Consider the following 27,417-nt stretch of genomic DNA (forward strand, 5'->3'; position numbering starts at 1 on the left):
AAGCCATCTGATTCTGGGCTTTTCTTTGTTGGGAGGATTTAGATGATTGAGTCAATCTCTTCAGTTGTAATTGGTCTGTTGAGGTTTCTGTTTCTTCTAAAGTCAGTGTAGATTGTTCATGTGTTTCTAGGAATTTGTTCATTTATCTGAATTGTCTAATTTGTTGGCATACAGTTATTCATAGTATCTTCTTATGAGCCTTTTTATTTCTGTGAGGTCAGTAGCAATGTTGTCCCCCCTCATTTCTGATTTTATTTATTTGAATCGTCTTTCTTTTTTTTCATTGCTAAGGGTTTGTCAATTTTATTGATTTTCTCAGATAACTAACTTTTGGTTTTGTTAATTCTATTGTTTTTTATTCCCAATTTTATTTATTTCACTTTAATCTTAGTTATTTCTTACCTTCTGCTTGCTTTGGGATTAGTTTGCTGTTTTTTTTACAAGTTCCTTAGATGTGCAGTTAGGTCTTTGATTTGATCTCTTTTTTCTTTTTTAATGTCGGCATGTAGGATTATAAATTTCCCTCATGGTACTCCTTTCACTGCATCCCATAAGGTTTTTTTAAATTATTTTATTTCATTTTTCTCATAAATTTTGATATGTTGTGTCTAATTTTCAATCTTCTCAAGATTTTTGCTGATTTATCTTGCAATTTCTACTTTGACCCACTGATCGTTTGAGCTGTGTTGTTTAACTTCCATATGTTTGTGAATTTTCCAGTCTACCCTAGCTATTGATTTCCATTCATTCCATTATAATTGGAGAAAGTGTTTTGCATATTTTAATCTTTTAAATTTTTTGAGATTTGTTTTATTACCCAACAGGTCATATATCCTGAAGAATGATTCAGAGCACTTGTATGCATGTACGCTCTGTTGTTTTGGGGTGCGATGCTCTGTAAATATTTGTTAGTCCAGCTCATTTATCATATTATTGAAGTTCTCTGTTTCTTTATTGATCATCTGTGTAAATATTCTATCTATTGATGCCTCCATTGTTATTGTAGAGGTATCTATTTCTCTCTTCAGTTTTGCCAGTGTTTGCCTCATGTATTTTGGAACACCATGATTAGGTGCATAAGTATTTAGGATTATTGTTTCTTCTTGGTGGATGGTCCTTTTTTTTTTAATTTTATAGTGTCCTTTGTTGTCTCTTACAACACTTTCGCATTTAAAGTCTATTTTGTTTGATATTAGTATAGCTACCCCAGATCTTTTTTGGTTACTGTTTGCATGGAATATTTTTTCCTAACCCTTCACTTTCAGCCTATTTTTTACTTTAGGTCTAAGATGAATCTCTTGTAGAGTTAGATCATACTTTTTTCATCCATTCTAACAATCTGTGTCTTTTGATTAGAGGGGTTAAATCCATTAGCATTCAGTGTTATTGTAAAGGTAGTACTTACTTCTAATATTTTATACTTTGGTTTTTTTAATGCAATTTTGGAAATATATTCACACATCAAAGAATCCATCCAAAATATACAATCAATAGCTCACAGTATCCTTTGGTTTTTATATGTCAGATCTTATTCTTGTCTCCCTTTTTTCCCTTTTAGTTACCCCTTCTGATAATCTTCATTTCTACACTCTATCCAAGTCTCTCTCTCCTAGTCTTTTCCTTTCAGCCTGCAGAGCTCCCTATAGTATTTCTTGTATGGCAGATCTCTCATTGACAAATTCTCTCTGTTTCCATTAATCTGTGAGTATTTTAAACTACCCCTCATTTTTGAAGGATATATTTTTTTCCTAGATAAAAAATTCTTGGCTGGGAAGTTTTTCTCTTTCATTCCTTAACTATATCATACCACACCTTTCTCGTGTCCATGGTTTCTGATGAGAAATCGGAACTTACTCTTATTGTGGTTCCCTTATATGTGACAAATGACTTTTCTCTTGCTGCTTACAGGATTTTTCTCTTTTCTTCTGGCATTTGACATCTGAGTATTATGTGTCTTAGGAGTAGTTCTATTCGGATTTATTCTGTTTGGAGTATGTTGCACTTCTTGGACATGTATATTTATGTCTTTAAAGTATGGAAATTTTCAGCCATTATTTCCTGAAATATTCTTTCTGTCCCCTTTCCATTTTCTTCTCCTTCTGGTACAACCCTTGATGCTTATGTTTGTGCATTCTGTGCTGTCATTCAAATCCCTAAGGCCTTGTTCTTCTTTTTCCATTTTTTTCTCCATCTGTTTTTCTGTTTGTAAGAGTTCAATTGTCCTGTCTTCTAGTTTGCTGAGTTTTCCTTCTGCCTATTCAAATCTGCTGTTTTATGCTTCTATTATATTTTTAAGCTTTTTTATTGTGCCTCTCATGCCTATAATTTCTGTTATGGTTCTTTTTATACTTTCTAATTCTTCTTTATGTTCACCCAGTGTCTTCTTAATATCATATATTTCTTTAGCCATATTTTCCTTTGTATCCTTGTTTTGGTTTAGGAGAGTTTTTTGAACATCATTGATTAGCTGTTCCAAATTCTATCTCCTCCAAAGTTTTAATTTCTTTCTCTGACTGGACCATATCTTCCTGTTTCTTAATATGGCTTGTAATTTTTTTGCTGATCTCTAGCCATCTGATTATCTTCACAAGTTGCTTCTGAAGGTCATTTTCTCTCTCTTGCCTAGGGTTTTATTGTTGATTGGCTTTTTGGGGGGGTGCATGATCCAGGAACCGAACCCAGGTCTCCCATATGGAAGGCGGATGTTCTAACCTCTGAACTACATGTGCACCCAAGTTTCTTCTTTGATGCTTGGTTCAACTTACTCTAGACCTCTAGAATTGTCCATTGTTTAACTGATCAGATTTTTTTCAGTCCTTCTTCATCTAATTCTTGCCCTGGATATGCAGTACCATTTTAAAGATTTGTGCAGCTGTGTCACCCTTCAGGAGAATGCTTCCTTTCCTCTGTTCCTTCTCCAGGAATCTTGATCTAATATTTTTTTTTGTTTTGCCCTTTTCTTTTATACTCCTTTCATTGCCTCTAGCTGCTTTTGCCTAGAGGGAAAATTCTAGTACAAGGGTCACCCTGGAGAGGATTTTCCTACGTCAGTATTTCCCAGCCCAAAGATGCCAGGACTCATAAAGGCTCTGCCAAACAGCTCCAGAGAGCTTTTGGGAGAGGATCAGGAAGACACCCTAAATGCTTTTTGACAGTTCCATGAGGCTGGACTTTCCTGGCCTTCCCTGCAGATGGCACCCTTCAGCAAACTGTTCCCTACAGCTTTAAGGAGGCGTTGTGTATTCAAACCATCACCACCTTCACCACCTTCACCACCTTCGTCCCCTGCTTGGGGCAGGGATGAAGCAATGGCTATGGCATTGTCTGGTGCGGATTCAAGAAGGTTCGGAACAGTAGCTCAGAGCCAAGACCCAGAAATCTGAGTTTGCTCATCAAGCACCGTAATCAGTGCTCACCTGTGCCACCCTTATTCGTGTGGAAGAGGATTTGTATGTCCCTTTCTGTCCATAGCAGGCAGCCAGGGGCTAGTCATCAGAGTGGGGGATGGGTGCTGGCAGCTGCCACAGAGCAAGCTGCTCACAGTTCTTTACCACAGCTTTCTAGCCTCTTCCATCCCTCTTCCCTGGATGCTGTGCAGGGTTCTTCTGGCCGCCAGAGTCCCCAAACAGCTGTTTCGTACAGTTCTGGCCTGTTTCCTACCTGTTTTAGAGGAAGGAGTGAGTCCTGAAACTCCCTACTTTGACATCTTCCCCAGAAATTCTTCTCTGAATTATGTCTTATTAAGTATTAATTTTGCAGTCCTGGCAGCTAAACCCATTGTTCCAGCAGACAAGCTTTAAATAAGGCAGCAAGTTGGGGAAAGAAAGAGTAGTTACTCATAGACTTAAGCCCTGAAACATTTCAGTGTTGTTGTCTGCATTCTCAGCCAAAGCCAGTGACATGCTTCTTAGAGAATGCAGGCTCATTTTTTTTTTACCCTATTAAGTAATCACACAGATGAAAATTGGTAAAGCATGGGTGTACCTGTATTTCTCAGCACACATTTGTCATATTAGATCAAAGAGAATATTTCGAGGTGATAGGGAATGTTTTCTATATGGCATAGCCATCTTTCATAGATGTCCCTGTTGTCCAATGTGTTGCAGCCTCCTTGCTGCGAGCCTACTGATTTCTTAGTACTCAGGAGAGATGAGTGGGAGTCTTCAAGGAAAAAGCCTCAAGGCCTAACCTCTGCTCAGGCTACTGAATGTGTACACCCTAAGGAGAAAGGATTCTGGAAAAAAGTGACTGCAGGGTTTGAGTCACTGATTCTGGCCATTTATTTTTTTAGTTTAAATGTACTCCCCACTCCACCTCTGCCATCACTCCAGGTTTATATTATGCTCCCCTTGCCCTTATTTTATGTTCCTAAGCTACTTAAGGCAGTACCATGAAATCGGTGGGCTAAACAGTAGGAGTTCATTTATTCTTGGTTTTGAGGCTAGGAAAATGTTCAAATGAAGCCATCATCAAGGCAATGCTTTTTTCCCAAACACTGTGGCATTCTGACACTGGCTGCCAGTGACCCTTTGTTCTTTTGCTGCATGGCAAGGCGCATGTTGGTGTCTCCTCATCGCTTTCTTCTCTTCTGGGTACTGCTGCAGCTTCTTGCTTCCTGTAGCTTTTCCTCTGTCTCTCTGAATTTCACTCCCCTATAAAGAACTCCAGTAATACGGTTACGATCCATCCTGACTGAGGTGGGTCACACCTTCTTAACTGAAGCATCCTCATCAAAAGATCCTTTTTACAATGCTTCCACACTCACAGGGATGGATACATCAAAGAACATGTTCTTCTGGGACACATACACCTTCAACCTACCACACCTCCTTTTAGATTTTCGATATTAAGGGGAGAAATATTCCCTATGCACTGTTCGTATTGGCTCTATTCAAACAATAATTTGCTTTTTGTTTTTTAATTGAAAAATAAAGGTAAACCAGATGTTTCTCTAATAGAACATTTCTATATCTGTGCTTAGAAAACATTTATGGTCTAATCAATCTGTCTTAGTTTCCTGGCTGCTATGATAAATAACACACAATGGATTGGCTTAACAACAGGAATTTATTGGCTCATGGTTTCAGAAGCTAAAAGGCTTACTTTCTCCATGGGTCAGTAGCGTTCTGGTTGGCCAGCAGTCTTTGGGGTTCCTTGGCTTTCTCATCACATGGAGAAGTCCCTTCCTTCCTCTCCTGAGCTCCACTGACTTCCTACTTCCTCATCTTCCCCATGGCTTCCCCTCTTCTAAGGCCTCCAGTAACAGGATTAAGACCCGTCCTGATTCAGTTGGCCACACCTTATCTAAAAGTAACAATAACATCTTGAAAAGTCTGCTGCGATGATGGGTTCACACTCACAGACAGGAGATTAAGATGAAGAACGTGTCTTTCTTCTGGGGTACATAATCCAACCTACCACACAGACTTCCTTCCTGGCATATCTAGGTTTCCATTTCAGAGGAGTGAAAGAGGCTTTTTGAGTTATAAAAGCACCATCTGAAGCCGTAGACCCCTTATCTCAACCTTGAGGGGCCAGAATTAGTTTTATGCACAAGGGAGGAAGCTCGTCCATGGGCACTGAGCACTCCCGTTCCTCTTCTGTCTATCATTTTGGTGAATCTCAGCTATTAGTGCTCACCATATTCCCGAGAGGATCCATGTCAGTTGTGTCATTAGAAAGTACTTAATGACTAGCGACCTGCTCATGGAGCTGTGCAGACAGCCTTGCACTCTCGGGACTCTACCTTCTGAAGCAAATCCCAGAAGACTACATGGGTATGGCCATAGGTAGCTCCTTCTGGTTCAAACTATCTTGGTCAGATGTCATTAGAGATGTAATAACAAACTAATGGACAGATGGTAATATGTTGCAAATGACTAGTGTCTTCCTTGTGAAACAGAAATAATAATAAAATCAACAGTTCTCATGTACTGAGTGTGTACTCTGTGTTAGGCACAGAAACTAAGTAAATTATCTCATTTAATCCTTATAACAACTCAGTAAGGTGGGAACTATTATTGGCCCCATTTTAAAGATGAACAAACTGAAGCTCAGAGACATTCATTTGCCCAGAGTCTCATAACTATTGATTAGTGGTAGGGCCAGAATACAAACTGCCTAAACTGTAAGTCACCAATTGAAGAGTCACAGAGTTGAGAAATAAGATTTTAGGGTTGACTCTTTGCTTAGGGAAAGGAAAACCATCTTGAGCAAGTCATATTTGTCCTCCCATTCCTTAGGATTGCCAAAAAGTTAAAAATCAAACATCCACCCTTTATGAGGCTGTTGAATTCATCAACCTCATGATTAGTTTTCCTGATTGTGACGTCAGTGGATATAAAAGTCTGATTTTGTCTGCCATGTTGGGACTTAATGACAATAATTTCTTCTTATTTTTATCCTTTTACTCTTAGCTTTTGACGAGATGCAGTGGATCCTTCAGTTTTTGAATTATTGTTATAAATATGTTCCTGAAAAGTTGCTTATAAATTGAAATTTTAAAAATAATACCATTTTCAGTAGACCCAGGTAACTGATCCTGCTGTACCCTCCTTATCCAACCACCTCCTGAGGGGACATCCATGGGTTCACAGGTTGTATGTTCCCTATGTGAACCTTACTTCTGAGGGCCCAGGAGAGTGGGAGAGAATGAGGAAGTCAGAGGTTCCCAGGAATTCTTGCTTATATAAAAAGATGGTAATTTCTAGTCTAGACAGGGAAAGCACTTTGATTTAGTGGATTTGTAGTTAACATTATAGCATATTATTTCCTAGCTAGGGCAACAGGCTTATTCTCTCTACCTCAGTCCCCATGTCTGCTAGCTCTGCAGGAAGTGCTGACAAGAATTAATTGACTTTCCTGAGCCTTTAGCCTTAGTCTGCCTACCAGTTCTCCAAAGGACTCTGCTCTTACATAATTTACTGTCTAGAAGGCCTTTCTGTTTTCAAGAGTTCTATCTTATAGGCACCATATAATGTATATATATTTTCAAATTCAGTAAGTTAGAAACATAAAGATTTTTTGTAGTATTTAATTCAATTTAAGAAAATGGAACATGGTCACATTCAAAGTATTCAGCTTAGTACTTCTTATAAGAGGGTTCTCACACAGGGCCATCTGAAATGTGGCTTCCTTCCTTTTTCTCTGCTAGGTGGCATTTATAGAATGTCACAAAGGGGTTCTCCCATTGGTTGAGCTTGCTATACCAGATAGAGTGGTAGTATAAGAAATTCAGGGGTAAGAGTTCTTACTGATTTTATTTATTATCTCTCATATAATGTAGATGTAATTTAAGTCCTGCTTCTTCAGTTACTACCATACATCTCCAAAGCCCCTATTCTCTGAGGCATGACCTGAGGGAAAATTATATTGATTCTGTTTTACAAGAAGGGAAGAAGTAGTGGAAGAAATTGTGTCAGACTACATAATGGCAGCCAATTAGTACAAAGTCTTAGAAGGTGAGAGAGGCTTCTGTGATTGTCTTCTCGAACTTCCCACAGAAACGCTGGTTCCTGTCCGTGACTTATCATAGGCTGATGCTGGCCTCTGTCTGCCTCAGTGTCTCCACTATCAGAAATGCTCTTGTTCCTAAGGTACAGCTCTACTCCATTTTTGGGTAACCTGAATTGTTAGATTGTTCTTTCACATGACAAATTAAAAACATCTATTTAACTTGTATTAACTAGTCCTAGCTTGTTCTCTGTAGCAGCATAGATTAAGTGTACTCATTGACTGATACATTCATTCATTTATTTTTTTTGTATTGGCTCCCTACTATATAAAATGAAATATGAACATCAAACTCCAGGAGCTTACAGGTCCATAGGAGATCCATGGCATATATACATTGTATGCCATGCATGCCACATGGACAACATAAATTAAGTGCTAAAGGAATGAGTAGGGAGAACAATAGAAAGGGGTCAGGTCCAAGCAGGTATGGTCAACATGGAAGAGGTGGCATTTAAAGCTGTTTATTTTTTATGGTATGAGGTTAGAAAGCAGAGATTTAGGTGTTGCAATGGTTAGATTCTGTCTAACCATCTAACCATCTACCAAGTCATTATGCCCAGTTGTCTGGTCAGGCAAGCACTGGCCTGACCATTGCTGCAAGGATATTTTGTGGATGGTTGATAAACTATAAGGCTGGTGTAGTAAATCATCAGTCAGTTGATTGCATCTGTGGTTGATTATACCCATGATCAACTAAGGCGCATCTCTCACAAAGAGATAATTCAATCAGTTGAAGGCTCTTAAGGAAGAAGAGAGGCTCTTTTACTGCTTCTTCAGTCAGTGAGCCTCTCCTGTGAAGGTGGTCCAGACCCTTCATCGAAGGTGCCAGCTTCACAGCTTGCCCTGTGGATTTTGGACTCTTCCATTCTGATGGTTGCATGAAACACCTTTATAAATCTCATATTTACAGATCTCTCCTGTTGGTTCTATTTCTCTAGAGAACCCTGACTACACAGGTATGCCTATTGGAAGGAGAAAGTGTTGGAGGAGGGATGGGCAGTTTAACCAGTTTGGAGTTTGAATTGGAGAATAGAGATGGGGCTAAGAATAGTTGGTCAAGTGAGTTCAAGATTGTGAAGGACTTTGTAGGCCTGGAGTGGAGGATAAGTGAGAGGAGCAGTGGATCTTGGGCTCTGATGCCAGGTGGTAGTCACACCTTCTCAAGTACCAGGTGGCTGCAGAGCTTAAGGGTTATTCATTCAGACAGGGCAGAGCCCTGGGGGTTTGCTTAGCAGGTGACAGTGTGTTTGGTCCAGTAGCTTTGGTGGTACAGTTGGTGGGGGGCTAAGTAACATGCCAGGGATCAGTGAAAAGGGCCAGGAGTCTTTTGATCTACCTGCAATGGAAGCATTGAGTGATACTTGAATGATAACTGATGAGGCACAGCCCTGAAATGACCTACTGTGTGTTTGCCAGGAGGGTGTCCCCTTTCCCATTCCCCACACCCCCAGACTATTTATATTCAAGGGCAAAGTTCCTCTTACTTTCTAATGAACCATCAATTATTAACATCCAGAAGTGGTTCTAAATAACTCTGGCAGAGAATCCCAAAACCCAAATGTTAGCAGTGAAATATTTTAGGATTGTTCTCCCCACTTCTAGTGAGGTCTGCCTGTAGGCTGAGCCCAGGCCACCAAAAAAGCTTTAACAATTCTTTAGGATAAAAAGAGTGTGAACAAACATGGATTTATGAGCAAACATGGATTTTGATTGAACAGCTTTCCTTTGGTAGTCCACATGTGCGTAGGCAATAAGGCCCATTGTTACTATTATTCTTTTAGCTATTATTTTTTGTTTGTTTAATTTATGAAGAGAAGCAGCCACATGGAAAGGAAGTATAAATAGAAGCTTATTTAGTTGAAATATATGGATTTAACTGGCATGTAGCTCACAAAATTAGGTCACTTGCAAGATGAGGCAAGTATCATTAGTAGTTTGGGGGAAATGTCATACAATTCTGATTTTGTGCTTTAGTGCTTGTTTTAATTTTCTAGGCTGCTGCAGTGAATACCATGAAATGGGTTGGCAAATGTAATAGTTTATAGTTTTGAAGTTGAGAAAATGTCCAAATCAAGGATCATCAAGGCCATGCTTTCTTCCCCAAAACCTCCTGCTGGTGATCTCTGGCTTCTCTGCCAGGTGGCAAGGCACACGGAGGTGTCTCCTGATCTCTCCTTTCTCTTCTGGATTTCACTGATTTCAGTTTCTTGTTTCTGTTCTTTCCCTCTCTGTTCATTCTATTTATAAAGGACTCCAGTAATAGGATTAAGACTCATCCTGAATGAGGTGGGTCATACCTTAACAGAAGTAACTTCATCAAAAGGCCCTATTTACAGTGGGTTTACACCCACAGGAATGGATTAAGTTTAAGAACATGTTTTTCTGGGGTGCATATAGCTTCAAACCACCACAGTGATGAACTTCAGAATTAATTTCTTTCATTGTGCAAATATTTCTTGAGTAGCTACTAAGTGCCAGGTCTTGTTCTAGGTGTTGAACTCTACTAGTGAACAAAATAGTCAGATTCCTGCCCTCATGAAGGTCATCTAGCAAGGGGAGATAAGCAATAAACAATAAATAAATTTATATTATATTATTATTCATATAATAAAGAAAATTATATAGTGTGTTAGCAGGAGATAAATGTTACAATAAAAAAAAAAGCAGAGAAGAGTAGAAAAGAACAGGAGTGGCAAGGAGGAGAGGGCAGATTGCAAATGTAGATAGGGTGGCCAGGAAAGGCTTTCTTGAAAAAGTAACCATTGAGCAGACTTGTAGGGGAGGAAGTTAGGTTCTCAGCTAGCTGGGGAAAGAGTGTTCCAAGAAAGGGGAACAGCCATTGCAAAGGTGGTATAAGGCAGGAGAGGGCTGGAACAGCGAGGAGGCTTTGTGCATTTCCATCCCCATAGACAAACAATGGCTCATGCAACCAAGAAGAATGCCCAGGAAAGATAAAGTTAAGTCTATTTGTCCTAGCAGTGATTCAAATTATTTGTTGCTGCTGGTTCTTAATTTCACAAACTGGCTTAAAGAGGTGCAAAGGTCATGAGGAGAGATTTTCTGCCTTCAAGAATGGTTGGATTTGAATCCTGGCTCTGCCAGTTATGGTCTGTATTATTCAGTTATTTAACCCCTCCCATTCCTCAATTTTCTCATCTATGAAATGAGGCTAATAATAGTGCTAACCTTCTAGAATTGCTTTGATAACTAAATGAATCAATATTAATAATAAAAAGCTTGGTACTATGAATGACATCAAGCATTCAAATGTTGTCTATTAATATTATTCTATTATTGCTACTGCCCTGATTACTTTTATATGAGTTGGGTCATAGTTGAGGATATGGATTGGGTATGTCTTTAATAGTTTTTATATTGTGCATGGTGTGTGGGTGTCAGTATGTGTTGTGAGTGTGGGGCTTCCCAATTATTGTAAGAATTAGGTAAGTTCTCATTGCTTCACACATACAAAGGCCTCAAAAAATGTTAATTTTCTTCCCTCCTGGAAGCATTTTCCAGCAAAGAAAAGTTGAGTTTTTCTTTTATTCTCACTATGAATGAACTTTTTGTTTGGTTTATTAGTGGAATAAAGGCCAGATGCAAACATTATAAAAACTCAAACTTGGAAACTTGTTTTGCCCTTAGTACCATCAGTGAAACTAAGAAATTCCCAGTAGGTCATTTCAATTATGACTGGAAGCCCAAGGATGGGCAGTAGAGGAGTGAAAGTGGAAAAGAAAAAAAATGAGAGGGAAATTGAGGAAATAATGAAGTATGTCATTAAGGTGATACCACTTTGGGATGCAGCCATCAGAAAAACAGGAGCCACTAACTCTAAGAGGCTTTATTTAAAATGGGCATGAATGGTATCAAACCAAGAGGGGGAAGGAGCCTGTAAATGCAAGTTCTGATGTAGAAGACTTCTTAGTCTCTTCCAGTTCTGGAAGAGTCTAAAAGTAGGTCCCCCATTCTCCCAGTCTACTCTCCTACTGTTGCATTTGCAACCTAAAGCAGCCACATTTCCACTTCAACCTAAGGAGCCATTAATACTAAGAGGGATCCTTTTTAATAAAACTGAGTGACACGAAGTGACTGTGTATTGAGGTCATAGATGTTGAAAATCAGTTTTCTATTTCTCTGCAATCTTTCCCCCAACTTATTTAGGCATGGCAGCTTGTGTGGGCCTCTGGTCTGCCATCCAGAAAATACCATGCACTGTAGAATGTCAGGCAGGCAGGTAAATTATGCCAGTGCCCTGGGGGAACTCTGAGGCCTTGAGAACAAAGGTGTCATGTCTTCACAAGGCATGGGGGGCATGGTGATGGGTGAGGCAGGACAGAGGACCGAAGCCAGGTGCCTACTCACTGTGTGCTGTTGTTTCAATGCACAGGTGTGGCAGATGTCCCCAGCACCATGGGTCAGACCTTTACAACAACATCAAATGACAGGGACCAAGCCTGTTACACATCTCTGATTTCTGACATCTGTTACCCACCTCGGGAGGATTCTACATATTTCATAGGAATTCTTCAGAAGGAAAATGGCCACATCACCAGTTCAGAGAGCCCTGAGGGGTTGATCACCCCTGGACCCTCCTTGCCAAGTGTGCCTGCCACAGAGTCTCAAGGCTTATTTAGTTCTGATTCTAGAATAGTGGTGACTCCTGCAGAGTCCACTGAAGTCAACAAGATGTTCACAGACTCCCTAGACCAAATGAAAGCAGAAGCCTATAAATACATTGACTTAACCAGGTCAGAGGAGGTGAAAGGTCAGGAGCAATCCCACCCCAAGTTGGAAGATAAAGACCTGGACTTGAACAATAAGGACACCGAAATCTCAGCCAAATCTGAAGGAGTCTGCAGACCTGCAAAACCAGCTCCTGTGGAGGGAAAGATCCTGAAGGACCATTTATTTGAAGAGTCAACATTTGCGCCTTATATACATGACCTCTCCAAAGAGCAGCACGGGGTCCCTGAGGTCACGGCCCCTGTCAGGATCACGCTGACTGAGATCAAACCTTCTGCTGAAACTGTCACCCAAGAGGAGACCCCTGAGAAGCAAGACCTGTGTCTGAAGCTGAGTACTGACATGGTCCCCACCATCACTGTCTCTGAGCCTGAAGATGACAGCCCAGGGTCTGTCACTCCTCCATCTTCTGGAACAGGTAAGAGAGCCAGAGTGCTTGGCCTGGGGAAAAGCCAGCATTTGGAAATATGAATACTTAAAGCATATCCTAAGGCACAAAGGTTTACACTCAAAATGCTTTGCTGGTGAGACTCCTAAAATATCACTTACTGTAAAGCAATTGAATGAACATTAAACCTTTTCAGTCCCAGGCCCATTGTACAATGGTTGGGATCTGAGATTTTCCTTAAAGTCCTAGCAGATATGCTTTGGAAAATGTTTCTTCTTCAATTGAGAGACAGGTAAGGATGACAACATTGGAAATATTAAAACCCTCATGTGGCCCCACCATTCAGAGACTGGAGGGAGGTATTGTCAGCATGTAGGTTAGCTCCCCTCCCTGGGCCTCACAGTCACCTGGAGGCTTCATGGGGAGAGTGTCTGCTGCTCTCCGTGCCCACCTGGGCCACCTTGACCTTCCTGACCCCTGACCCCAGCCCACAGTGAAAGGAAACCTAAACAAAGGGGACTCCTCCCTCCACCTTCAACCTCGTTTTTATCTTTTAGGTTTATTCACGTTCTACATATAATCTGATGTTTCCGATGAAATGCTTTAGTTGGATAGAATAAAAAAAAGTTTGGGGTCCATTTGGCATTTCAATTTGAACACTCTCCTCCTCTGACTCAGGGCAGGGTATTAAGCCACACTTAGACACCTTCTCTCAAACACGAAGGGGACCTGCTACGACTTGTTGGAAGGGCTGGAGTGGCAGCAAGAGCTTCTCGAATGCCCATGAGGCTTCAGGACAAAGGGAACAGTGGGAGGTATGTGAATCTTCCCCCCTGCCTCTGGTGGCTGACCTGTACCCAAAGAGCTTGCTTAGGTGAAAGAGCTTTCACTGAACTCCTAAAATGTGTCAAAAGTGTCAAGATGGGGGCTGATTGCTCTAAATCCTGATGCTGTGGTACAGTACCATGCCCTTGTTACAAGAGAGCACATTTAATGAAAGTCTCTCCTAACTTGTTTCTCCAAAGACTTTAGGATGAAATCCTCCTCTTCCCCACCTTACCTCAGATTCATTCAATTATAAAGACCCTCTGTGCCATGTCCCTGGATTTCAGATTCATTCGTTCATGCAATAAGCACTTACTATACACTTTCTTTTAAACAGACATTCTTCTAGGTGCTGGTGATGCAGGAATTAAAAACAAAATGAAACGAAACAGAGCTCCTGTCTTCCAGGGGGACAGAGGACCAGTTAGTGAGCTCAAATTCATGATATCGGGCTGCCCTTTCGGCAGCATGGGGGTTAGTGAATGGTTTTCTCTGCTCTTGCTCCAAATGAACATTCTAAGCAAGGTGTATTTAAGAAAGAGAAAGTCCCCTGACCCAGTTCGCAGCACTATCCCTTGTTCTTTTCCTCCCACCACACCCAGCACACATCATAACACCTGAGTGATATGACAGCAGATAAAAGAAGATTAACAGGAGAGATAGGAGGAAAGAGCTTGTCACTGGGGCCTTCCTCCTTGCTCTTTTCATTCTGTGAGTTTATCCAATCCCCTTCCAATTTTCTTGTGAGCTCCTGGCATGATGTAATGCTCTGCCCTCAGACCTGGATGCTACAGACTTTATTATGCCTGTTGGGTCTTGGGTTACTCTGCCATTCCCAGTACCACCAGTTAAGAGAAACACTCATATAATCCTACATAGAAACGAAGGAAAAAGAGAGCATGCCAAGCAAAAGGAATTCAGTTTATCATTGTTTAATAAATAAGGAAGTCCTCAAGTTTGGGTAATAATAGAAGAGAATTCCTAATTTAGAACAGTGAAAGCCACAGACCCTGAAGCTTAAGCAAGGAGTCCAATATATTTCCCCAACTCCATAGATAGATCATTCCATTTTGTAACTTTCTCCAACATACTTAACTATACTCATCTTGTTAAATAACAGACCCTGAGGTGGGGAGGCAGAATTTCTTATGGCTTAAATACAGGACGTTTCTTCTCACCAAAGATCAGGCAGAATGCTAGTGAAGCATTTCAGGAAAATGTAATAAATGTCCTGATGCACCAAACCATTGGGCCATCTTCACCACCAAGAGGCAACACCAAGGGGTATATGATGGTGGCCACGGTGGTTCTTTGAGAGCTAGCCTCAGGGAGGACATCACCAGGAGTTCCTCATTAGCCACCCAGCTTCCCTTAATAAGAAGTAATCAGTAAAAAGTAAATCGATTTTAAACTTCGAAAACTACTGTCAATACTTTCTTGTAGTGATGAGATCTGTGATTCTCCTATTCATTTTGAAAATTTGTTATTTTATTCAAAAACATTTATCGAGTGACCCCTCAATGAGTCAGATGTATACTGGGCACCCGAGACACTGCACTGAACAAGCCATTTGAGGTCCTTGACTGCATGGAATGGACCTACCAGTCAGAGGAGACAGACAATGTAAAGGAAATATGTCAGTAAATAATATAATTTCAGAGAGGATGAATACCGTAAAGACTTTAGAATGTCGACTGTGAGGGGTCAGGGATGGCCTCCCTGAGGAGGTGACATGTGATCTGAGATTTGTATAAGGAGAAGGAGCCTACAGTTCAAAGAGAGGAGCTAAAAGTGGTCTTAGGTACAGGGAATAGCACATGCATGGGCCCTGGGGCTGTGATATTTGGGAAGCGAAAGTAGGCTGATGCAGCAGAGGAGCAAGGGCCTAGTACACAGCTGGGCAGGTACACAGGTGCCAGCACGTGCAGGGCTTCACAGTCCAGGAAGAGGAGTTTGGATTTTGTTTCAAATGCAATGGGAAACTGTGATTGGAGGGTTTCAGTTGGGAAAAGACAGCATTTACTCATCCATCCATTCATTCATTTAACAAGTATTTGTTGACCATTTACTCCATGCCAGGCATTGTTCCATCATGGCCAAGGATACAGTGGTGAATCACAACCAAATCCCTGACCTCATGGAGCTTGTCAGACCCCTGGCCCCCACTACCATGCAAGCGGGACTCCTCATTGCTCAGAACTGGGACGGGGGCTGAGAATCACTGGGACTCCCACTCTTAACCGCCAGAGATGGACTGGCACCTGTACCATCTGGCAGAGCCACCCACTGATGGTTAGGAAAGATTTCCCTGAGCTGATGGCTTTGAGCAGAGACCTGAGCCAGGAGGCAGGAGGACACTGTAATGGCAGCATCCGTCACACCTGTATATTGCCCTCTGTGACAGGATAAACTGGCCCATGTTCACCTTTCTTTTTATTCTGCTTAATTATATCATCATAATTATCATCAGCAGCAAATACATATCCCCAGGTGGAGTGGTTTTAGCTCTGTTTTTATATTCCATTTGATTATTTTAGCTGTCTGTTTCTAGCTTTGCTGTTTCAATCTTGACACATAATAGCCGATATCTTAGCTATTGAACCAGAAGCCTTTAAAAAAGGATGGAAACTTTTTATTCTAAATTTCTCTCCTGATTTTTCCTGGTATTTTGTTAAACATTTAGCTTGCATTATGAATGAAGGATAGGGCAGGCAATGGTGGCTCAGGGGCAGAGTTCTCGCCTGCCATGCCATAGACTGGGGTTCGATTCCCAGTGCCTGCCCATGTGGAAAAAAAGAAAAAGAATGAAAGACAGTGGGAGACCTGGGTTCGATTCCCAGTCCATGCACTTACTCCCCAAAAAAACAAACAAAAATTCAGCAAACAGTGCTGTAATAATGGGTCAGTCACATGGAAAAATAATGAAATATGACCCTGCCATACAGCATACAAAAGAAAAAAAGAATGAGGGACAATGTCTACAAGAGCCACTGAGTTCCTTTTGACTCCCAAGTATGGGTTGTTTTTAATGTAGCACTTTCACTTGCCCACAATGAAACTTATCAGGACCTTTCCTTCCACACCCCAAAGCTGACTAGCATCCTTTCTCTTGAGTAAGTAAAGCAAGAGCCTTTAATATTCTTTGTTGAATGCTCTGAAGGAGTGGTTTTCACATGGTGGTAGGGTTTTCAGTAAAAAAAAAAATTCATGGGACAAAAAATAAAAATTGTTCATTGTTTGCCAGAAATTCAAATGTAATGGAGTGTGTGGTATTTTTATTTGCTAAATCTGGCAACCCTAACTGGAGGTATATATTAAAATCACCTGTGGAGTTATAAAATGCAGATGTCTACGCCCCGTCTAGATTATTCCTAATAATGAGAATTTCTGAGGGCAGTTTTAAGGCACTCGCCTGGTTAAGAACCAATGTTCTAAATATCTGAACTGCCCTCACATAAGCATTATTTATTGAGTACCACTATATGCCAGGCATTGAACTTAGTACTAGGGCTTTGACAGTGAACAAAAACATGTTGGCTGCCCCTTGCACTTAGGATGCTTTCAATCTAGAGTCAGGGAGGGTAGCAGAGGGTGGAAAGACAGACTTTAATCAAGTCATCACAGGAACAAATATAAAGCTGTGCAGGAGTTCTTGGTTGTACAGAGTGAGGGGACACAAGCCCATCTCCTGAACAATGTGGTGTTCGGCCAGCTGGCACACAGGGTCAGCCATGCCCCTGTCTGTCACATGGTCTCCCAGGTATGTCGCACAAGCAGGAGTCTGATCAGTCCCTATCATGAGTAGCTTTTTCAATATGAGAAAGTCAAAGGAGGTGTATGTGTGCTGTAGGAAGGAAAAAAACATCCAAGATTAAAATGTCATCCCTTTTCCCATCAAACCAGCATGTTCTCCCAATGCCTATGCTTCTGGGGATGGAATCTCTATGCATTCTATTCACCCATGTTTACCACTTCCAATTGATGCCTGACACTCTTCCTTTACTCACCCACCACGTGACTCAGCCCCCCCAAACTGTAGTTTCTCTCTCTTCATTGTCTCTTGACTTTCTCTCTCCTTTCCATTCCAACAGACACTACCACTCATTAGGACATCATAACTCCTCTTCTGGTCTATTGCAATATGCTCTTCAGAGGGTCTTCCTCCTTCTACATCTTTCTTTCATCCCAATCCTTCCAGAACTTCCAGGATTCACCAGTGCCTATCTGATCAAGTACCAGCTCTTAACCTAGTTTCCAAAGCTTTCCAGAATCAGGGGCCTGCTCACTTTACCAGTCATATCACCCCGTATCGTCCCCCACAATGCTCCAGTTAAACTTTGGAATCTGCCACTCTTTGAACATACTCCTTCCTTTCCTACCCCCATCTCTTTGCTCATGGAGTTCACTCTTCTATCTGCCTTTCAAGACACATTCAGATGTGAACTCCTCCATTACCTCCTCTAAGTTCCTCTAGAACTCTGTGCCACATAGATGCTTATCCTGTTTTGTCTTATTTTCTTCTTATTCTCTGGGAAAGACAGAAAACTGTGAGTCATCAGCATAGTGATAGTAATGAGACCTACTGATGGTAGAAATTAATGAAATTCCCTTGAAATAGAATGTGCATGAGAAAAGAGCTTAGGATAGGACTCTGGGTAAGGCCAATATTTAATGGCTGGGAAGTGAAAGAAGAGGAGTTCACAAAGGTGAGTGAGAGGTAGGAGAGGTAAGAGGAGAATCTGAAGAAGGTAGTGTTGCAGAAGTGAAAAGAGGGGAGGACAATGTGTCAAATGCTGTTGAGAAGATAAGATGAGGACTCAAAAGTGACCTGGAAGTGATCAGTGAACTTAGGTGGGCAGTGAGGACAGAATCCAGATTGAAATGGTGTATTCATTCGGTTTCCACTAGTTGTTGTAGCAAATAAATCCTAAATTCCTTGTGAATCTACACATTTCAAGTTACTTCTCACTCATGGCACAATCCAATATAGGTCTGGCACTTTTAAAAGTGCTGATGTAGGGATCATGTCTCCTCCATTTTTATTTCTTCTTTTTAAAAAAGCAGATTTATTGAGATATAATTCATATACCATACAATTTGTCTATTTAAATTTTATTTTTTTAGTATGTTCACAGAATTTTGTATCTATCACTACAACCAAGTTTAGAACATTTTCCTCACCTGGAGAAGAAACCCTGAACTTCTTTGCTATTGATCCCAAATTCCCCATCCTCCCCACTCTAGCCCTAGGCAACAGCTAATCTATCTTCTGTATGTATAGGTTTGCCTATTCTGACATTTCATATAAATAAAATCATATATTATGTGGCTCTTTTGTCACTGGCTTCTTTCACTTATCATAATGCTTTCAAGGTCTATTCATGTTGTAGCTGGTATTTATACATCATTCCTTTTTATGGACGAATTATAGTCCATTGTGTGGATATACCACATTTTGTTTACCCATTCATCAGCTGATGGACATTTCAGTTTCCAGTTTTGGACTATTATGAATAACGCTGCTATGTACAAGTTTTTGGATTGCCATAGGTTTCCCTTTTTCTTGGGTATATGACTAGGAGTTGAATTGCTGGGTCATATGCTAACTCTGTATTTAACCATTTGAAGAACTACAGACTTTTTTACCAAAGCAGCTGTACCATTTTACATCGCCATCAGCAGTGTGTGTGTGTTCCAATTCCTCCACATCCTTATCGACACTTATCTGTCTTTTTTATTTTGGCCATCCCAGTAGGTATGAAGTGGTATCTCATTGTAGGTTTGATTTACATTTCACTGATGGCTAATGATGCCAAGCATCCTTTTGTGTGCTTATTGGCCATTTGTACATTTTCTTTGGAAAAGTATCTACTATATCCTTTTCCTATTTTTAATTTTTTTTTTCTTTTTCATTTTGAGTTCTGATATATTCTATATACAAGTCCCTTGTCAGATAAATGATTTGTAATTTTTTCTCCCATTGTGTGGGTTGTTTTTTCACTTTCTTGATGGTATCCTTTGATGTACAAAAGTATTTAATTTTGATTAATTCTAATTTATCTGTTCTTCTGTTCCTTGTGTTTTTGGTGTGATATCTAAGAAACCATTGCCAAATCCAAGGTCACAAAGAGTCATCCTATTTTTCTTCCATAAGTTCTATAGTTTTAGTTCTTACATTTAGGTCTTTGATCAATTTATTTTTTATTTATTTTTTTTTCTTTGATCAATTTTGAATTAATTTTTGTTCAGGCTATGAGGTAAGGGTCCAACTTCATTCTCTTGCACATGGATATCCAGTTCCCTTTTTCTTTACTTTCTTCTCCAAAATATAACTTGCCCCCCTCTGACCCTACCTAGTTTGTAAACAGATATAGTGTTATTTAGTGGAAGACATCTGGAGCAGAAAGACTTGAGATCAAATTCAAGAGAAGGCATTTCTAGCCATGTGGCTTTTATCAGTCGGGGTACTGGCAGGAAATAAGTGATACAGTCAAAGTTTGTAACTGAAGAGTTTAAATAAGGGGCTATTTACAGATTAGTAAAGGTGGTGAAAAGAACCAACAAAGGATGATAAAGTACTCAAGGACTGGCAATGTTAGGGGCCATTACAACCCCTAGACCTCTAGCAAGGGGAGGGAACAGCATTCTTGGCACCTGCCGAAAGCTGGAGCTGAACAAGGGGCAGGGAGTATAAATACCTCAATATCTCTCTCCTCCCTCTCCAGGGCTTCCTAGACCCTGAAACCAGAAACCAGAGGACAAGGTGTCTCGGTCCCAGTAATACCTTCTATGGAGCTCAGTCTCTTAGAGCACAGAGAAGGACAGAGAAAGATGGGACTGGATCCACTGGACCAAAAGGAGGAAAAACTAATATAGTTACCTTGTAAAAGTCACTTAAACTATTGCCACTAGACCCTTAGCTCCATATGTAAAGTCCCTGACACCCAGGTCAACACACGAAGCTGTGACAGTGCTGCTGCTGGTTCTCTGGAAATACAAATCTTCTTAATTTACAGTAGCCTCAAGCCTTATCTTCTTCCTCCTGGCTCTCTACTGCCATTCAGAGAGATGTGGTTTTTACATCTTTATGATGTTTGAAATCATATCAAAGAATTATGTGCATAACTTTTTAAGGAACTAACCTCTATAAAAATAGGGCTTGGGGTCATGCAGCAATTCCTTTTTAAATTGAATTCATTACATGTGAGAAGTAATAAAACGGTTGTGTTTTTAAGTTTCTAAAAAACCCCACAGACACAAAAATAGAAATTAGATCCTATCACTTCTCTGCTCTAAACCCTCCAATACCTTCGCATGTCACTCGGAAAAAAGCTCCCTGAGTTCCCACATGATCTGCTGCCCTCTCCACCTGGGTCTCAGCCCTCCTTTTCTATCAGTCTTTCGCTTATTCACTTTACCCCAGACACAATGGTCTTCTTGCTATTTCTAGAAATCACTGCAGCTTCCACTTCCCAACCTTTGCATTATCTATTCCCTCTTGGCATGCTTTCCTCTGGATAGCTTCATGAGGCACTCCCTCACCTCCTTCAAGTCTTGAATGTGGGTTACCTTCTCACTGAGGCCTGTCTTGATTTCCCTATTTAAAATTGCAAATCCATCCCCACTCTAGCCAAGCACTTCTGATTCCCTTACCATACTCCACTTTTATTCATGGTGATCTATACCTGCTAACATACTATATAATTTGCTCATTATTTTATCTATTATGTTCCCTCACACTAGAATAACAAAACTAGTATTTTATTTTATGATTCATTCACTGCCTAAAGAGGGCCTCATACATGGAAAATTCTCAATAAATAGCAGATGGATGAAAGGATATGTGGAGAAGAGATAAAATCATATAGGAAATTAGAAAAGTCTAAAATATGCTATCCACTGGGGTTCTCCCGCAATCCTAAAGCAACAGCTTACCTAGTCATAGATAGTCCACACCTCCTGCTTCCCCTATACCTCCCTGTGACCGCCAAGCATTGTAGAAATGGCACGTTGTTCTTGTTCACAAAAGGGCTAGAGGCTGTTGTTTAGAATATATGGAGATAAGGCTCTGTTGTCCCTCAAGGGAAAGCCTAGCTCCTGAGCTCTGTTGTCATGGTGACCCCAGGTAGTCTCATCTGAGGGGGAGAAATCTCAGCCAGCTCACCAGTGTGGCTTTCAGACCATCTGGAGAACCATCAGGGAGAAGCAACCATTCACCCAGGGGACTGAGGGTGACTCTCAGCTTTTGTTCTTCTGAAGAGGAGAGAAGTGAGGGAAAGTCCCTGGAGGTCCCATGGGCTTACACATTATGACAATCTGCACAGCCTGCTTGGTGGAATGGGCAAAAAAATTCTCTTGTTTTCCTCCACCTAGTTGGCCTTCATACGAAAAAGAGGAAAATTATTGATTTTTATGGGAAACGCTCAGAAGTCAAGTTGTACACAAAGATCCAAATTAGTGGTCTTTATCTTATTAAAAGAGGAGTCAGGGGACATGAATGCCAATGAATGAGAAGCAGTGGATTATTTTCAGAAGCTGCTGCTACTGGTGGCCAAATCAGAGACTTAGATACCCCAGACTGCCTGAATGCACTTCTGTGAAACTGAAACACTTCTCTGAAGGGATGAATCAAAAATTAAAACAATGGCTTCTAGACTTTTTTTTTGCCACATGGAAACAGAAAAACCAACTGAAGTTCTGTTGCTAAGAAGTTGCTGGGTCATTTTTTAAAATAGCTAGATTAAGACGGATAGGTATGTACACACTGATTAATTGGGGCATGAAAGTAATTAGCCTTTTAGTTCAAGTGCATGTCTTTCCAGCATAGCCCTGGAAACAGACTATTTTTGTGCTAATGAGATTATGTGTTTCTCAAGCAAAGACAAAACATCCCCTAATGAAAGTTTGTTTTATTTCTTCTCTCTCTGTCCATCTGCCTTTCCCTGTGTGTTCCTTTCTGGCTCTTCTCCGTGATATGGGACGTCAGAACCATCTGCTGCAGAATCCCAGGGGAAATGCAGCATCTCTGAGGATGAGCTGATCACTGCCATCAAAGAAGCCAAGGGCTTGTCATACGAAACCACGGAGAGCGCGAGGCCGGCAGGCCAGGTGACGGACAGGCCCGAGGTCAAGGCCAGGGCCGGGCTTCCGACCATCCCCAGCCCCCTGGACCACGAGGCGAGCAGCGCCGAGTCGGGCGACTCGGAGATCGAGCTGGTGTCCGAGGACCCGCTGGCCGCCGAGGACGCGCTGCCCTCGGGCTACGTGACCTTCGGCCACGTGGGCGGCCCGCCGCCGTCCCCGGCCTCGCCGTCCATCCAGTACAGCATCCTGCGGGAGGAGCGCGAGGCCGAGCTGGACAGCGAGCTCATCATCGAGTCGTGCGACGCCTCCTCCGCCTCGGAGGAGAGCCCCAAGCGCGAGCAGGACTCGCCCCCCATGAAGCCGGGCGCCCTGGACGCCATCCGGGAGGAGGCGAGCGCGCGGGCGGAGGAGCGCCCGCCCAGCCGGCGGGGCCTGGCCGAGCCTGCCCCCTTCCTCGCGTCCTCCCCGGCCGGCCCCGCCGCCGGCCCCGGGCTGCCCGCTGGAGACCGAGCCGCCGCGCCCGAGGGGCCCACGTGGCAGCAGAAACCTGCAGAAGCTGCGGGCCCCAACCAAAGTGCCCCCGGGCGGCAGAGGGCCCTGGGCAGCGCGGGCCGGGCGCCGCACCCCCGCTGCTGATCTTAAATAAGCAGAAAGGTAAAGTGGTAGCTTTCCCGACTCCAGGGCGGGTTCGGCGGGGTCTTCGCAGAGGGGAGCTCTGTAGTCACCACCGGGCTGGTCAGGCAGCTGACCAGGGGACAGTCCCCAGGGGGCTGGGGAGGACATGAGAGAGTCTCTCCTAAATGGAGTGTGTGACCTTCCTTTCATTTCAGGACTGGGCTTCCTCATTTGGGAAGGGACGGTTTTCTGGGTATTATTGTCCAGGAGACTTTCCGATTTCCTGTGTCCTCGCTGATGCGATGGGCCGCAGTCCCTCCAGGTGCCAGGACTCCGCAGGAGAACATTCCATTTTGCCAGCCCACGTGTTTCTTCAATGGGCCAAGCGGAGCTCACCTCCATGCTTTCTCTTGTTCCTTAAGGGTCTGAAGGATTAGGAACTCGATAAGGTTTTTGTGTCCCATTTAGTCAAGGAAGTTGTTTCCAGAGTTTCTCTTGTCCCTAAGGAAGACCTAAGGTGATTTATTAATTTTGAACATTGCTTACAGATTAGAATAACTTTAATTTGGTTGTTATGTTCCCTGTATGAGAAACGTTGGTTTGAGGTCTTCAACGTAAAAATGAAAGTCATTATTTATTTTTCAGACACAGCATGTGTATAGGCAGTTGTTCCCCTCAAATTATCCACTGCTTCTGTTTGCAGTTGTATTATGGAGTTCAGGAAAGAAAGCAGAATCAGGTGAATAAATAAGGCTTTCCGCATTCTGTTTTTGATGATGTACGACACTGTGACAGCGTAATCCTCAGGTTGAGAGCACCCAGGTAGAACTTTAAAACAGACCTAAAAGCACAACAGTATTCAAGGGCCCCTTCCACCCATCTCCTTTGTTTTCTTTGAAACTAATTTGCCTTTCTGGGATAAATGATTTCAAGGGTACACACTCCTTCCTGTGTATATGCTAACTTCGATGATGTGAGTAGCAGTTAAAGGGCTTCATATAAAAGTAGAAGACAAAATCTTTCTCATTATAGATTAGAAACTAGTTTCTAAATTTTTTGAAATTAACACATTGGATTGGGGAACCTAAACAAATGTGATTAAAAGGATAAGTCTGCCGCATAGGTGCTGCTAGCTTAGACCAGTGTTGTTGTATGTAGGCTGATAAATAATAATTGACTCTTGATTTTCCAGTGATGGATAATTACAAAGGGTGGAAGTACCCCATAACTCCTCAGAGTTTAAAATGTATTTAATGCTTATGATAGGAAGGGTATTTGACAACAAATTCAAAATGTCGAATGTGTGTTTGTTAGGTGAATATTAAAATTAATTTGGATTATTTTGTCACCACCTTGAATGTGGTGGCAAAGCACCCTGGTGACTTACAGGAAGGAAGGCTCATTAGGCATGAACGGACAGTGGTCCCTTCAGCCCTATGCAGTTGAGCAATAAGATTGCTGAGTGTGTGTTCGTATCACTTCCCTGTGATAGACATGCAGCTCTATTTTATCCCCCAGCTCGCGTTTCTGAAATAGTCACCAGGGGCACAGTACCATCTGGGTATATTTATTCTCATAAATAAATAAATGTGAAAGCTAAAGAGAAAATGGAATTCCGCAGGCCTATTTTTCCCACTGTAGTAAATTTTTGAGACAAGTACATTTTTGAATCTATGGGTTGACTGGGCATCTAATGAAAAGGTAAGGAGATGGAAAACTGCAGCTGTGAATGCACAGATTTCAGAGCATCTTTTATGGCCAATTCTAGTGTCATTTGAATCTCTGTGCAATTTGCCCCATATGATTTAGGCCCTCTGCTGCCAAGTTTAGAAGCTAGAGGGGAGAGGAGAGGGCAGCAGTCTTTTCAAAAGAGTAAGATGTGCCAGGGTGAATGACCTGTACTCTACTCTACGCTTAGGGGTCCTTTGAAATCCAGTCTCCCACTGAAAGTGACTACTCAGTGCATTACCTACAGGGAGAGTCTAAAAGGCCCTTCTGGGGAAGCCAAGCTCTGGATGTCCTGGATAGATGACTCATCACTACCAGCAGGTTCTTTGAGCTCTGAGGTTCCTTTAGTCTTTCCTTCATTCCAGCAGAAGAGAGAGGAACAGTATTGCCCAGCCTCCCCCAGGCTGTTCTTAATCATTGTCAGTGGGCAGCAGGATTGTGCTAATACCAAACACCACTCCCCTCAGCAGTGAGGTCAGGTCAGCTTCTGTGGGTTTTTTTGCTCTTATAGTCTGAAGCCTCAGGCATTAGAACTGCATTCAGGTTTACATATTTAGAAGTACGCGCATACCTCTGGCTTTCAACCATCCTGCTGATGGTGGGTTAAATTTCAGAAGGGTCTAGAGATACTTTAGAGAACGTTTCGGTACTTGTTTCATAACTTCGTAGCATGCATTATCAAGGATTATTGTCATGCTTACGGATGCACATGCCCCACACAAGCCTATTTTTGTAGCTTTCTTGCCTTTCAGAGAACTCTGCTGAGTTACACTGGAGGTTAACACTGCAGACAAAATGCAGCTCTTCCTTCGTGTTCCAGTTCCCCTCCCTTTGTGTGTACCCCTGAAGTCCTGCTGCCCCTCGTTTCTGCTCCCCCATACCTTCCAGGGCCACCTGTTATGATCATTTTTAGACTCTGAAGGGATCGTTAGCTTTTGATTTCTACAAGGTTAGCCCTGACCATTAGGAACTTGTCAGTAAAAAGCCAATGGCCAAAATTTGACAGGCTGGCTAGTTTTGGGAATAGGAGGCTCCGTTACTCCTTCTTCTATCCGACTGGTTAAGCTCTACCAATTCCAGGATGACATGTAGCGTAGGCTCAAAGGGAAAATGAGTAGACTCAAACCCTGAGGAATATGTGCTGCAAATAACCAGTATATCAAGGGAGAGTCAGGAAAAAAATACATGTCAATTCAGATGAGCTGCAAATTTCCATAATCATAATGAGTAGCACATTTGCTGATTTACTTAAGATTATACTGATGAGGGTAGTGCTGTAAATTCAGCGCCTTAAAGGAACCTTGAAGAGGCAAACCTCTGTGTCATAGTACTGTGATCTTCATTTCTAATTCTCAGCAGATGACCTCACCTCCTGTCTCACTGAAAGAGTGGAGGTTTTTGTGCATGAATCCCACTCAATTTCCTGCCTCTCCCTAGCATATCTAAAAACTTATTTGTCTGCACTTCTTGTTTTTGCTAGAGAATATAATGACCTCAAACTCACTGCTGTTAAATTCTTACTTTAAAAATCTGCTTATGGAGAATATGATTTATGGGTAATGACTTGATGGATATGCAATATGTCAGTTCCTAAGGATATTCTAAATTGTGCCTTACTTGCCATCAGAAAAGAATTCTGTCCTTGGACTGACTGACTTTGGTTCCTTACCAGATTATTTTTACTCTGTTGCACTTAAGCACTTAGCTTATTAACTTCCATTGAGATATTAAAATTAAAAGAATTTCTATCATACTTATGCTGGGGAGGATTTTAAGGATGCTGTTTGCTGCATCTCAAAGTGAAGAAAACTCTCAATGTTCAGGACCAGAAAATTTTATGCTTCTGCTGGGCCCTGGACTTGTTTTGATCTTACCTCTCAGTGCTTCATTTTCCTCATCTGTAAAACAAAGCTAATACCCTCTGCACTAGCACCTAACTCATAAGGTGGTTGTAAGGATTGCATAAGTTTGATACATATAAGGCGCTAACGATTGTGCATGGCACATGATTGACTCTCAAGAAATGTCAACTCTTATTATGATTATTACATTACAAGCCTGATGAATCCTTTAACTAGTCATTTTTCTGTCTTTGCTTTGGCTACCAGGAAGCTCAGTACTAAGTTTAACTTTGACTTCTTTTCTTTTCTCCTCTTATTTTCTCTTTGTCTCAATTTCCTCATCTACATTTTTATATGCCATTTTATATCCATTTTTGGATAGTACATATAAAAATAAACCCAATACTCTAACATAATGTTCTAGTTTGCTAGCTGCCAGAATGCAACACACCAGAGACGGATTGGCTTTTAATAAAAGGGGATTTATTTCGTTAGTTCTTCAGAGGAAAGGCAGCTAACTTTTCACTGAGGTTCTTTCTCATGTGGGAAAGCACAGGATGGTCTCTGCTGGCCTTCTGTCCAGGCCTCTGCGTTCTAACAACTTTCCCTGGGGTGATTTCTTTCTGCATCTCCAAACGTGCAGCTGCGAGTGCTGAGCTGCTTGGGCTGTGCTAC

General features: G+C 41.7%; 1 protein-coding gene across 1 annotated transcript in view; it reads left to right on the top strand.

Annotated features, from left to right (window-relative positions):
• The window catches only part of RTN1 (reticulon 1), a 268,450-nt gene that overhangs the window by 129,633 nt on the left and 111,400 nt on the right, over positions 1-27,417 (top strand). Inside the window, 3 exon segments of the mRNA XM_077122477.1 lie at positions 11,906-12,679; positions 22,461-23,134; positions 23,137-23,212. Coding sequence (XP_076978592.1) covers positions 11,906-12,679; positions 22,461-23,134; positions 23,137-23,212 — 1,524 coding nt within the window.

Source organism: Tamandua tetradactyla, chromosome 12 (genome assembly GCF_023851605.1).
Source record: "Tamandua tetradactyla isolate mTamTet1 chromosome 12, mTamTet1.pri, whole genome shotgun sequence".
Taxonomy (NCBI): Eukaryota; Metazoa; Chordata; class Mammalia; order Pilosa; family Myrmecophagidae; genus Tamandua; species Tamandua tetradactyla.